A 14587-nucleotide genomic window follows, 5' to 3' on the forward strand; every position below is an offset into this window, starting at 1 on the left:
ACAAATGTTAATGTTGTCGAGGTTGGTAGTTTATTTCTGCATGTTTTTATTTGAATAATAGTTTGTCTTGTTTCAAATGTGTGGTTTGTTTACTGCATGCTCTCTGTGTGTTAGTGTTGGATTGTTCCTCATTTTAATAAATGAGAATTTAAAAACAATGCGATGGTGTTGCTCTTTTACATAGACGTGAGTTGGATGAAAGATTAACTAACTTGTGCTACTGTGTAGTCAGGAGCAAGATGTTGGTTTGACCGATGTGATTGTTTAAAAAAATAATAGATGGACCTGAACTATCACTTGTGAGGGTAACTCCTGGGGCCGGTTTTTCAAAAGTAATCTGATCGGATTACGCCTATCGGATTGGATCAAATCTTGAAAATGGGTTTTTCAAAAGAAAAAAAGGATTCAGAAATTGGATTGGATCACGTAATCTAATCTTGTTGTTGATCCGGATCAAACCTTGAGTTTGGGTTTTTCAAAACTTTTTGGTAGGATTGGGATCATTGTGATCCCAAAAAACAGGATTAAACTGATCCCAGCAGGAGGGTGGATTCATGGTGGATATCAGTAATAAAACTAGGTAACTAAAATTGGTTAGTTAAATAATACAACATTTATATCATGCATTTTACAGTATTTATATATATTAATCAATTTCACTTGAATTGTTCAACAGGAAGTACATAAAGTAGGTAGGCTATGTAATCTGTAATCGAGGGAGAAGGTCAATCACAGGTGGAGCCAGAAGGCCTAGTTCCCACAGGACCCCCAGAGAGAGGCTCAAAGCACCCAAAGAAAGATGACGCCTATAAGGTACTTCTGCAAAAAGAGACTGAAAGGGCAGAAGTACAGATCCATCTAGCAGAGGAACAGCTTATTCTTGCCCGACGAAGCAGATGATGATGATGAAGAAGAAGGAGAACTCATAAGAAGAACTACTCATAACAAGAACTAAGAAGTAATTTATTTTGTTAAGTATTGGACATTTAAGCCTTTTTTTATCCAGTTCAATTCAATAAATCTTTGTTTGAAACCTGTTCGAAACATCCATAATGTATTTGTGAGTAAAGTATGTATTTATTTATTTATTTGTTGTAGGTCTCAGATGAGTGGACTGCCTGTTTCCAAGAAATGGACAATGGAGGGGGATGTTTATATTGTTTGTTTGCTGTTCCGTTCAGTCCTATTTTCTGTTCAAATAAAGCATATTGGAGTGACCCCACACTATTCTACCTGTTGTTCTTTACATAGCTACATTGTGATAGTCCCATTTAGACCACAGGTAATCCAGATTTGGTAATCCTGAAAAGTTTGAATCCGGATCAGAGTAATCCAATCCCACATTGCTTTGAAAAACCAGCATACAAATAAAATGGATTACGTGATCCTGGATAGCAGAAAAAGAGATTTCATAATCTGGATCAGTTTGATCCAGATTAAAACTTTTGAAAAACCGGCCCCTGATGATTGACTTTTGGACTGGCCTTCAAAAGTCAAGGTCTGAAACATTTTCCAAGATATCTCTGCAAAATTTTATGAGGATCCATATTAACTAGGTAGTTTCCTTTTCATTATTGACAGGAATTATCAGAACGCAAAAATAAGGTTTCTGTACACACAGCCAGACTTCCTCCTTTTTTGGAAATGGGTGGGCAGAGGTGGAGCAGGGAGCATGAGGTTCCAGCCATTTGTCTTCGGCTGTGGTAGAAGTTGGTGCCCTGGCTATTGTTTGCTTGCAAGTTCTTTGTGATATCTCATTTAAGAACATTTGAAATTACCATTCAAAGAAATCCTGTCAAGGACAATATTTTTCATGTCAATGATTTTGGTGTGGTTTAACCCATTTTGTTTATTGACCTGGTTTGGAATTTAAATAACTATCATCGACACGAGTCGGTGCAACCAATTTACAATAAGGGAGAAGTGAAACTTAATTCATCAGGTTCTTAGCATGTCCCTTTCTGAAAAAAATAAGTTAACCCAAATAAAGAAAACTAAATCTCAGCATGGCTCAAGTTAGCACGCAAAAAACGTTTTCATTGTCAGCAAAGCAATCATGAAGTAATGTGAGCAATGACTGATGAATGTTTATTTCAGAAAGTACATGTTTGATACAGAAAAAGTTAAGCATTTTTGTTAAGAGTGGAAGTTGAACTGCAGCATCTTATTTACTAACTACCTGAACCCGTTAGATGTGTCTGACAGAATCCTGAGCATATGGAACACAATTGTACAATGACACTGAAAGTGATAAATATCTTTTCACGAAAGCTTTATCATATTTTATTGGATGTTCTCTCAAAAGGCACATCATCTAAGATAGCTTCACTGCTTTTGGCTTCATGCTCTGTTACAGTTGCAATCAGAAATATTCAACCCCCTCACCTCAAAAGTCAATATAGTGATGAGGATTAAAGATGACAATAAATGACAACATTTATTGATACATGAGTTTTTTTGACAACAGAAGTTGACTTATTTTTGAAGTTCAAATGCAAAATGTAGCTCTTCTAACACATGTGCAGTATTATTCAACCCCCAGCTTCAGTACTTTGTGGCTTTAGCTTTTATAATTTCTAACACCTCTTGATCGTAATCTTTGCTCATTCTTCACGTGCAAAAGCCTCTAGCTCAGATTCAAGAGTTCAGTGATGTTTGATGGCTTCCGTGCTGCAACTGCCTTCTTTAAATCCCACCAAAGATGTTCAATCGGATTTAAATCTGGTGACTGAGAAAGCCACTTGACTTGGAGGTGTGCATGGGAACATTGTCTTGCTGGAATGTCCAATGATCCCCAAGGTTTAATTTGTCTTTAAAATGGCCTGGTATTTCTGGGAATCCATGATGCCAGGTTCACGATCAAGATTGCCAGTTCCTGCCGCAGAAAAACTGCCTCACATCATCAATGACCCACCATCAGGCTTGACCTTGGGTATGGTATTCTTCTGGTCATAAGCCTGGCCTTTCGCATGCCAGACATGCCGCTGGTCCATATGTCCAAACAGTTCCAGTTTGGTTTCATCAGTCATTAGAACTGTCAACCAAAGTTGTTCTGATTAAGTTGCTGAGGGCCCTTGATGTAATGTTGGGCTTTCTTCCACGGCCAGGCAGGTTTGAAGCTGCTCCATACGTTTTAAACTTCCTTATAATGCTCCCAATGGTGTCTCTTGGAATATAACATTTTTGGGAAATCTTCTTATACCCAAGGCCCTTCAGGTTTGATGAAATAATTTCCTCTCAGCATTTGTGGAAGCTCCTTTGTCTTTCCCATGATTGCAACTCACCTTGAATACCTTCATGGGTGGGGTTAATATATGCATCACAGCTGAAGCAAATGAAGGATCATTGTAGAGTTCCCAAAGACCTAATTATGTTTCAACTCCACTTTAGGCCATAGAAGCTATCAGACGGCTTTAAATACATAACAACATTATATAGGGGTTGAATAATTGTGACATGGCTATCTTAACAAAATATACTGATACACACAAATACTATATCATGCATTTTCTGTGTTGATTTTATGTATCACTCAACTCAAAGAAGTCACCCGGAGCAGAATCTTGCTCTTTGAAAAAACTTTAATTGACAACTGTACATTGTGTAACAGAAGCACCACCTGCTCCATGTCACACCCATTGAAGTGGCTGCTGTGAAAATTAGTGGATGTGTGTTCTCAGAGCTGCACTGATGTCCAACATGTTCTTTAAAGGACTAAATAAAAAGGGGGATTCTGCAGAGCGTCTGTGTTGCCACCCATCAGATGTTGATGAAGTTTAGATTTTGAATAAATCATTAATTAGGCTTCAGATGTCCTCTTCTTGATCTCGCCAATAAGATCCGCTCTGGAAATATCAAACTGGAGAGAAAAGACAATCAAGAGGGAGTGAGATTAGTACTGAACCATCCTCTGACCAATAACACAGACAGTCAAACCCCAGTACTGTATCTGACATAACTCCAAGGCCCTGTATAGCATTCTGTTAAATGTGGTGTTAAATTGATTTACTTGATTGTGTTTAATCACATACAAAAATCTATTAATACAAATAATCCCAACACCTGAAATGGTCCAATACAAGCACAGATGTTAGAGGGGGAGTTACAGCTGTACATACATATCCCAGCACTGTGTATAGTATAGGCAACACTGGTGAATTTGGTTCACATTAAGCAGCAGCTACACAACGTGTCAGTAACACTGCACACGTGTTTGGTCACAGTGATATAAACAGTCAACAGTGAAGCATCTTTTAGGATGCTTTTTTTTAAACTTGTACATCGGGCTGGATATCATTTATGAAATGAGTTACACTTATGTGCTAATAATGTACTGTTTAGTCTACATATTATTTTGCCTTTAGCATATATGTGTATGTGATTCTATTTTCAAATTGCGTGTGTGTGTATGTGTTGTACCTCCTCTCTGGTGGCCACAATGCGTAGTTTGACCACTCCATCTTTAAGCTCCTGTTCTCCCAGTATGGCCACGAGGGGGATGCCCGACTCCTCACAGTGCTGCAGCTGACTCAGCAGTTTGGGGTTCTTCTTGTACATAACCTCTGCCTGGACATGCACCCACAGAAGTCCATTACTATTGTACTTTTTAGGGTTCCACTGTCATTGTAAATATTGTACATTTCTGTAACAACTTATACAAGTTAATCCTTTCTAAATCACATACCTGTTTATAACCACCACTTCAAAATAAATATCTAATATCAGACTAGGTCATTTTAAACCCAATCAGTTCATCATATCATCACATCAAATGGATGTTTTTTTTGTATAATTATTTGTCGCCATAAAATAAGACAAACAAACCAAATGTAATTATCAAAGGACAGACTGTCAAGGCCTGCCCCTCAAGGGATGAAGATGAGTAAGTAAGTGGGTAAGTAGATATGAAACATGTCACACCACGTTAAGTTGGATGTAATTTGCACACCTTAATGCCAGCATTCCAGAGATCGGTGATGAGTTTGAGTCTCTCCTCCAGCAGGTTCTTCTGAGCAGATGCAACCATCACCTGAACCTCTGTGGTGCGAACCTTCACTGCTGACGCCTGAATAACACAACAAGGTTACAGTCCGGACAAAACACACAATACATCACTGTCACACTTAACAATTTGAGGAAAAAAACGGATTGGCATTAGTGTGAAGGATGTAGTACAAAACTGTCTAATTGATAGATCAGTCAATTTCTAATGGAGACATTCTGTAGAACCAGTGTTTAGTTTGTCCAGTCTATTATGGTCTACTGTAGAATCATTGATTGATTGAATATTTATTTAAGCCTCGGAAGACATGGCGAGGGATAAGCCCCTTATTTACAATGGTGCCGAGGGTACAATAAAAAAGTTGATACATTAAAAGTTAATACATTGAATAAATAGGAATGAAATAAATATGCATATATATATACACAGTAATACAAGGTATAAAACAATTCGTCAATAAAATACTATGGCCAAGTCAACTAGCAGTTACAGTCACTGCAGGAGAAGTAAATGAGACCAGACTCGAGAACTCCGTCAATGAAACAAATGAGCGCAATTTTAAAGTTTTTTGGATCTCATTCCAAATGTAGGGTGCTTTATAACAGAAAGCTGTTTTCCCCAAGTTGGTCTTAACACGAGGCAGATGTAATGAAAGCCAGCTCTGGGAGCGGGTATTGTGGGTATTACAATTCCAGCTGATGAGAGAGGAGAGATATAGTGGCAGTAGCCCAATGATTGTTTTGTAAATATAAATCTTCCAATGACCATCCCTTTTTTCAGACAGAATCATGGCACTGAAACAAAGTTTACAAGGACCGTATGATTCTGAATACACACAAATGAAAACATAATTAGGAATATTCTATTTCCGCCACAGATTTCTCTATATTTTACATAAGGGGACTTAATAATTGTCAGAAGAAAGAAGGTACAATATATTTTCGGTTTACCTCAGCCTTCTGTTCCATGATGGAGAAGATCCTCTCGATCCCGATGCTCACGCCCACACACGGCACTTTCCTGCCTTTAGGGTCGAACATGCCGACGAGGCCATCGTAGCGACCCCCTCCAGCCACGCTGCCTACACTGACACTCTCCTCTGAAGGGGCCCCTTTTTGGGCTTCGTTGGAGACTACGGCCACACCTGCCTGAGTTAGCACTCCCTCGTAAATAATTCCTGTATAATAATCCAGTCCACGGGCCAGACTGAGGTCAAATACCACCTGGAAATGTAAGAAAAAAAAAAACCTAAGTACAAGGCACAACAAAGTATCAAGTAGAAGGTATAATGAAACTAATTAAATGTAAACAAACACTGTCCATTAATTATTATAATACATCTATAATGCATGTCTCACCTTGTCTGTGACCTGGAAGAGTTGCAGGTAGCTGAACAGCAGCTTGATGTCGGAGAGGCCAGCGCAGGCCTGTTTACTCTTAGACATTTTCTGGTCCTGAAGAAGGCGCTCTGCCAAGTCCATTCCACCTACAACACAAAGTTGCGTAATTACACATGGAAATTTATTTGGATTGTATTTGTCCCCACTTGATGAATTGAACTCGAAGTGAAAATAAACCGTTTGTAGTGTCCGACAGCTCCCTTTCTCGCCCAGACTGGGGGTGGCAGCCTTTTCAATTATTATTTTATTTTAGCAGCTCTAAAACTCCAGAGTAGTGTGGACTCCAGGTGTATACCTAGTAGTTGATGCGTTTTCAAATGAAAACGTTAAAGTAGTTATGCTGCTAGCCAACAGGTCTAGACTGCTGTGGAAACTCCCATGATGCACAGGGCACTTCTCTCTTTCTCTGCATGTCCTCATTCTGCATGTGTCTGACTCCAGAGCTGCAGGATACAGACCTGACTCTACTACTTCTACTCTCTCTACTACGTCTCAACCTTGGAATTGTCTCTACCTTATCATCATAATTGTTGTAATTTGATGCTATACAAAAATAACTGAGTTGAATTACATGTTATGCGTTTCTAATATTCTGCTTCCCTCATTTAACTAAAGTGGAAGGAAATCTTCTCTCAGTATAATGTAGCCCAAAATCATCAACCTTTAACTATGAGCTCGGTAATAAAGGTATCTAAATTTAAAACCTTCTGACGATGTCAACAAAAACTGACTTCATAAAAGATGATAAAATCATAAATGACCTCTGATGTCCACTTTTGTAAACATTAAATCAGTGAAGTATTACAGTACAGCCATCATAAATGTATTCCAGTAAAACAGTTCAATGTGAAGGAGATACCAAGGACAACACTTTTGAAGTAGTTCAAAAGTGTAGCGAAGTTACAAGAGTAAATGTGATCAGCAGGCAGTTTCCATGTGCCTGCTGTCTGAGCAGCTAACAGGTTAGGCAAGTGAATAAGTGAAGGTTGGAGTTGTTGAGGATCAAATAGATGAATAGTTTTACTCATTCCAATTAGCCACTGATGTCTTGGATCTTGAGTGAATTTAGACTCACCCTTCATGCTGACGTACTCCCCAATCTGGTCAGCGACCTCCTCTGACAAGCCCTTCTCATTCACCATCTCCTTCTTTACGTCCTCCCACGCCATCTAGAGGAGGAGCATGAAGATTTGGGTCAGAGTCAGACAACGACTGGCGAAAAGTGAAAGACACTGTATTAAAGAGTGTCTTGCCCTCATCATGGATTGGATTTGGATTTGTATTTATATAGCGCTTTTCTAGTCTGATGAAGACCACTCAAAGCGCTTTACAGTACAGTTTCACATTCACACACACATTCATACAGTGCATCTACTTGCAGCACTTTGTTATTCTATGGGGGGCTATTTAGGGTTCAGTATCTTGCCCAAGGACACTTCGGCATGCAGATGGTTCAGACTGGGGGTCGAACCCCCGACCTTCAGGTTGGAGGACGACCACTCTACCCCTCAGCTACAGCCGCCCCTATCATGCCAATAGTTGACTTTGCAGTACATGCATATCTACCAAAGCTCAGTATGTGCGGTAGTATGGGCAGTAAGTCTCAATACCTTGTCCAGTTTATCCACAGTTGAACAGATGGTACGAAACTTGTCATCTGGAACCCCACACACAGCAAACATACCATCCAGAATACGTCTGTCATTGACCTGAAAGCAGAGGATATGGTTACAGAGCTGAAGTCTTACATACAACATACCAGTTACGCCGGCTTCACACCGGACGAGTTAGCGTCGCGTAAACGCTAGGCTGTCACACCGGACACGTAAGCGTCGCGTAAGCGTCGCGTAAGCGTCGCGTAAGCGTCGCGTAGATCCCTAGCACGCCGGGGCCAGGCTGCACACCGGACACGCTGAACTCCGCGGCGGTCATCCTGCGATTCCTCTCCGTGATCACACATACAGCTGATATTTGTCATTAACTGAAACGGCGTCCCAGCATTTGTCCTTTTTAATGTTGTCTTTAAACAACACGGCCGAGGATGTATTAACATGAGAGTGGATGGGAGCCAGCAGTTATTTAAGGCTTGGCGGTGCGCTTACGCGACGCCTACGCGACGCCAACGCGTCCGGTGTGTGGCCGGCGTTACTCTACTGATTGATGTGGCTAACCTTGATACAGAAGTCTCCGAGCTCCAGCTCACTGAAAATTTCATGGACAATCTTCAGACACTCAGCATCTGGAATCATGGCATCATACTGCCCTGCTATGTCAAAATCCTGAAACAGACATAGGACAAACATAATGATTCATTTAAGTGGTGCAGTCAACGTTGCAGCAAGTTTTTAAGTGTATTTAACCACATGCCTATACATCTAACAAATCAGTAAGCAACACGAGGGCCAAGGGCCCTGCCAGGAGTGAAAACACCAGAGGCTTACTTACACATTGATAAAACTCTCTGTAGCGTCCACGGGTCATGGCTGGGTTGTCACGGCGATAGACCTTAGCAATGTGGTAGCGCTTGATGTTGGTTATCTTGTTCATTGCCAGGTAGCGGGCAAAGGGCACCTGAAAGATGTTGTGTCAAGGAAAACACCACTCTCTGTTTGGAAGGATAGAAAGATGCAGGCAGCACACTATAAAAAGGTAAACATCTTATCCAAAGTTGCATAAGTCAATGTCTTAGTATTTCTGAAAATTAAAGCACAGAAAAAATCTAACTATTTGAGAACTAAAGAACAAGCTATCAGCTCCTCTTCTGTGGAATAATCTTCCAGTTTTAGTTCGGTGGTTCTCTTTCCTCCTCTTCATCACATTAATGTCTCATCAATACATGTTACCAATTTAACATCTTCTCTGGAGTCCTTGTGCTTTATCGTTTCAGTCAAGGAACGCTGCTGCAGCCACATTGTGGATTATAATCGTTGTCCGTAGTGGTATCTAATAGAGTAATTATGATTAAAAGTAGGGGGCAGCAGTGGCTGAGGGGTAGAGCAGTTATTCTCTAACCAGAAGGTTGGTCAGTCTTCCTAATCTGCAAGATACTGAACCCGAATTTACCCGAATTTACCTTCATAGAAAAAGTGCTGCCAATAGATTGACTGTATGAATGAATGGGTGAATGGCAATAAACTATACTGTAAAGCGCTTTGAATGGTCATCAAGATTAGAAAAGTGCATTATAAATAGAAAGCATTTACCATTATTTAGATTTACAATATGCTTACTCACATATGATACTATTATTGGCAATATTGCTATCATTAAAATTGTCATGCAGCTCCCTTCATCTCTTCGGAATTACCTGGTGTTCTTGCATTAGGTGTTCGAAAAATAGTTATAAGTACTGACCAAGCTAATAACATACAACAATTATAAATCATACATGCCAATGATTCGGGTTGAAGATTAAAATATGGGTCCTGTAGGTTTAATACATTTAGTGTGGGGTTCTGATGTCTACCAAATAAAAGACATCAGTAACAAGTGTGTATAAAAATATAATATGCATATGAAGGATACAGTGAGGTCATATCTGAGGGACAGCAGCTCTCCTCCTTGGTCTTTAAGGTCGTAGATGAGCTTGGAATCTTCTCCATATTTACCTGTCAGTGTCTCCTACACACAACAGGAACATGAATCGACTTTCAAATTTGTAGGCCAGATAGGTTTGATGGTTTATTTTGCTTTAATTGTGTTGAAAATATACCTTCAGTTCAAAAACAGGTGTGTCGATGGTCTCTGCTCCGTGACGTTTGAAGCAGCTGATGATTGTGTTGAAGACCTTCTCTCTGATGGCCATCTGCTTGGGGTTGTAGTCCCTCGTTCCCTGAGAACGACAAATATTCACCGTGATCCGTCCGATTCTACCCAAATATGTTAAAGAAAATGAGTGAATTAGGTGTGGGTCAGACTGCCGTGTTACGTGTGTGGAACAGCTGGATTCTCATTTCGTGGGCACTGTGAGGCGGCTCAAGGCAAACATTTTAACTTCCACTTTAGTTTCAATGTCTAGGCTTTATCTGAAAAGGTCAAAAGGAGAAAGTGGAGGGAGGGAGGGAGGGAGTGTGAGTGTGTGTGTGTGTGTCATCCAAGATGGGCACATAGGTGGGGCTACAACTGCAGCATTGCGCCACTGGCTTGTTGCATTTACTTATATCTTATGAATGAAAGTACCTTTTTTTCATTACCGAAATGACAAACAAACAATGTCAAATGCAGCTGATTATTTTCTAAACTGAATTGCTATTGATAATGCTAGTAATGTTTGCTAATGTTTGTTAGCACTGAAGCATAGTGAATCAGTACTAAATCTTTTAAATGGCATTGCAACACTCACTTATGCATTCATATGCAGGTTGAACATGTATACCTGCATTAATGTACTTCTATATCCAAATAAGATACTCAGACACAACTCTCCGTTTAATACGAGATCTGTGGACAAAGACTTGTTTTTGGTAGTTGTAATATGTGTGTGCTTTGTTTGTGAAAACAGTGGCCTTACCTTTGCTGTCTTGAGGACAAACTGATGTTTTCCATCATCACCTCCTATCCGAGCCTTCAGTTCCAGCAGTTTGGCTACCTCTTCATCAATCTGCAGCAAACACGCACATGAAAATCAGAACCTCCTACAATACTCAGACCCCATTAGTGAAAAACCTGTAAAATTACAGGAGACATCTTATTACAGCAAATTCTGCCCAAGGCCTACCTGAGCCACAGTGATCCCCGGAAAAGAATGGAGAAATCCGACATGTGATGCAGTCCGAATGGCCATCAGACCAGAGCAAGCACGAACACAAAACATGCCCAGCATGTACATTCCACAGAAAGGTGAATATTTAAAAAAACGTTTTAAATATCAAAAGGTACGGCAGTACATCAAAGGTACGGCAGTACATCAAAGGTACAGCATTGTTCAAAGGTATTTCCCAGGTCCAGCACAGGCAGTGAATCCCAATGGTGAGTAGAGGTAGGGTTGTGCGGTAATGTCCAGGAGTGTTGGATTCCCCAGATGGTGATGATGGTGTTGTTGAGGGTCAAGGAAGGCGGGGGGTCACCCAGAGTCAGGCAGGAAGAACAGGAGAAAAGTGGTAAGCAACCCTAGCACTAGGGGAGGGCGGGGCATGACGCATCATCATCATCACAGCATGGAGGATAGAACATGAGATGTACCAAGTCAATCAAAACAGCCAGCCCAATACAACCCTCATAAACATACATACAGATTCACAGAGACACACACACAGGCAGACAGGGCTGTGTTCTGACATATGTGTATGTGTGTGTGGCATTTTAAAGTTTAGTCCAGAAGATTACAGAAAAACATCAACATGACTGTGCCTCCCAACATATTTCAGTTTTAAACTTTAACTATTAAAAAGTTTGTCTCACACAAAACTGGCTCCTACTGCAACTTCCTCTCTGATGTACTTCAGAAGCAGATCCGGAACATTATGAAGAAGCCGATATCTTATTTGAACCTTGAGATTAATGTTGTGTTTTTTTTATTTCACAACTGCTGTGGTAAAACCTAGCACTGAACTAGTTTAATATTCTTTGCGAAAGCAGATACTAGAGAGAGCTTTTTAGTTGGATCCATTTTTCCTTTGGTCCTATCTTGACAGATTGTGTTAAATATTAGGGAGAAACCTGAAAAAATCTATTAACTACAAACTCATAATTTCTGCCAACCAACAGAAACAAAGTGCCGGTAGCTCCTCCTACGTGAAGGCAGCATTAATACGTGAATGTGACTAGAGGACAAACAGCGTGTGGAGCTCGCTGAGAGACAAGGACCTCAAATCATGGCTCATATACAGAGACAAGAAATGCTGACTCAATTATCACTGAACACAAATCCACCAAACTCCCAGCCTTCAGCTAGTTTGACAAATAAAGGCTACACATTACACAAATAACATCGCTTTAGAGAAAACAGCACATTTTAGAATGAGCATTTCACTAAATGACGCAACAGTCCGTGGACGTAATGTCTGCTCAGGAGAGAGATGACTCATAAAAACACACTGTCCCGGAAGAGAGGCCATAACTTAGACCCACAGACACTTTCATCCTGCGTGTGGTGGTGACTCTACCGGTTAGCTTAGCTACGAGCTATGAATGAAGTGGCATGTACCGGGGCTGTTAACTAGCTAGCTAGCTAGCTAGCTGTGTTACAGATGCCAAATGGACACGCTGTTCACCGCATGCTCAGAACATCAGCATCCACCCTGAGTACTGACCTGCTCTTTGGTCGCCTTCTCCGACTTTAACTTCCGGACCACTTCGCCTTGGGTCTTAATCGCTTCTTGTATCTGAGCCTTGTCCTCCATTGCTTTTCACTGGTCTGTGTATCTGACGATTTTCACGCCTCCACCAAGAGTAGGAGCTGTCAAGTCTGTGGTGGCGTAAAGCGGAAACGGAAAGATGTGAAACTTCCGTCTCATGTTTTTTCCACATCAGAGACGTATTGGTGAATATGTGACGCCACAGTCCCTGAATTACCAGACACTGTTGTTTGTGTATTATGTATCTTTTTATTATGTAATTTATTAAGCTTATTATTTAGGGCTATAACAACTATCAACTGAGACTGAAACTGCAATACAAACTTTATCTTTAGTTTTATGGGTAAAGTTTTCATTCATTTACTGTTACGTTGAGATGGTTTGAGCTGACTAGCTCAAGCATAAATTCTTATGAACTGATATCAATAGTGTGGATATAACAACAGCATTAAAGACTTCATTCATTCACTATCATGTCAGCATGATACACACAAAGAGTTTGATTTAAATCGCAGCACTTTTCATTCAACATCAAATATCGTACACATCAGCCTGTCAAGTGTCATTCAATGAAGAGGCAAAAATTACTTATTATTTATAGTTTGAGAGTAAGGCACATGTTTTGAGAAAACATCAATAAAGTGTTCTCCTGAGATCAAAGTTAGCTTTGTTAATAAACAGTGCCTTGATTTGTGTCGGTTCTCTCAAATGTCCGAGTAGGGTTCATGATAGTGAAAAGTGGCACTACTGAAAACAAACACATGGTAAACTGGGGTAGCAAATAAAGGAAAAGCCACCTGACTAAATAGAGGTGTGTGGTATCATAGTGTGGAGTTACAGAGAGCCTCCAGAGCAGCTTCAATTCTCCTTACTAGTCTGTGGAACCTAGTCATATTCTCTTTTTATCGACAGTACAACCTCTACATAATCAGGTCATGTCATTGAGATCAATGAGCCAGTTGAATGAAGTGCCAGTAGCTCTACACAAAGCTGGAAAATTGTGTAATTGTCCCTTCTGCAACGAAACGCAATTTAAACCAGCGAGGAAGGACAAGGTTGAGGACCATTTAGAAGGACATCATAAAAAGGGCTGTCATAGTAGAAGGTAACATTTATTTTTCTATTTCTAATTCAATGTGAATATGAACGTTTTTATTGTAAAGGTTTCTTTAAAGTACATACGATCCTAATATAATACCTGCCTTTATGTAACTGCTTAATTGCTGGGAAAATGTATTTTATTCACCAAACCCCCCTTACACCAACTCATCCCATACCTGACATGGGACTACAGAGAAGAATCCAAGAAAGCATTTTGTCTGAAACTGTGGAGAAATATCAAGGGCTAAACTTTGATCAGTACATGAATAATTTGTTTTTCTGCCTGACCAAAATAAACTTTTAATAGTTACTAGTTCATATAATCATCTTAATATTACAATTAATTAAAAAAAGATGAATTGCTCATAAATCAGTCCTATTAAAAATGGTCTTGAAAAGTATTCAATTTAACTCTGTTACCTGTTGGCACTCTGTGGACCTTAATACAACAAATGCATTTAATGGTATGTTTTGTAAAAATGTCACAGTTTCACTTTGCCTACATTTACTTATCCTGTATCTCTCAATTAGACTTGACCATTCACAGATGTGGGCTAGGATGTAAGAAGATGCTTCATAATTATTGTCCATACAGTCCAGGAGAGATTCTCAAGAGGAAGGACTTCTTGAATAATTTACAAAAGTGCAAAAAGAAGTGTTACTCATCACTTGAAAGAATCCCCCCATTCCCTCTGTCAGACAGAGCACCACCACTCCCTCTCTCTCTGACCAAACTGCAGCCCTAGTATTTGCTAGTCATGCTGCTCCAGCCAGTTCACTCTCTCTCG

General features: G+C 40.1%; 1 protein-coding gene and 1 long non-coding RNA gene across 3 annotated transcripts; one reads left to right on the forward strand and one right to left on the reverse strand.

Annotated features, from left to right (window-relative positions):
- The first annotated feature begins 688 nt into the window (after positions 1 to 688).
- On the forward strand, positions 689 to 1222 carry LOC133011980 (uncharacterized). Its single transcript, XR_009680785.1, has 2 exons — positions 689 to 958; positions 1099 to 1222. It is a non-coding gene; the product is annotated as an uncharacterized LOC133011980 (long non-coding RNA).
- A 2341-nt stretch (positions 1223 to 3563) lies between these two features.
- On the reverse strand, positions 3564 to 12818 carry hars (histidyl-tRNA synthetase). 2 transcript variants are annotated; one of them, XM_061079691.1, is made up of 14 exons: positions 12654 to 12725; positions 11120 to 11517; positions 10913 to 11002; positions 10115 to 10234; positions 9928 to 10023; positions 8848 to 8973; positions 8574 to 8681; positions 8013 to 8111; positions 7478 to 7571; positions 6361 to 6488; positions 5953 to 6225; positions 4949 to 5065; positions 4420 to 4566; positions 3564 to 3859 (listed from the first exon to the last, which is right to left on the reverse strand). In XM_061079691.1, the coding sequence occupies exons 2-14, from the start codon at positions 11228 to 11230 to the stop codon at positions 3800 to 3802; spliced, it is 1569 nt and encodes a 522-aa protein (XP_060935674.1). In that variant the 5' UTR covers positions 11231 to 11517; positions 12654 to 12725; the 3' UTR covers positions 3564 to 3799. The 2 variants fall into 2 exon arrangements, with proteins under 2 accessions (XP_060935674.1, XP_060935675.1); XM_061079692.1 differs by lacking the exon at positions 11120 to 11517 and having other exon boundaries at positions 12654 to 12818.
- Positions 12819 to 14587: the final 1769 nt, after the last annotated feature.

Source organism: Limanda limanda, chromosome 10 (assembly GCF_963576545.1).
Source record: "Limanda limanda chromosome 10, fLimLim1.1, whole genome shotgun sequence".
Classification (NCBI taxonomy): Eukaryota; Metazoa; Chordata; class Actinopteri; order Pleuronectiformes; family Pleuronectidae; genus Limanda; species Limanda limanda.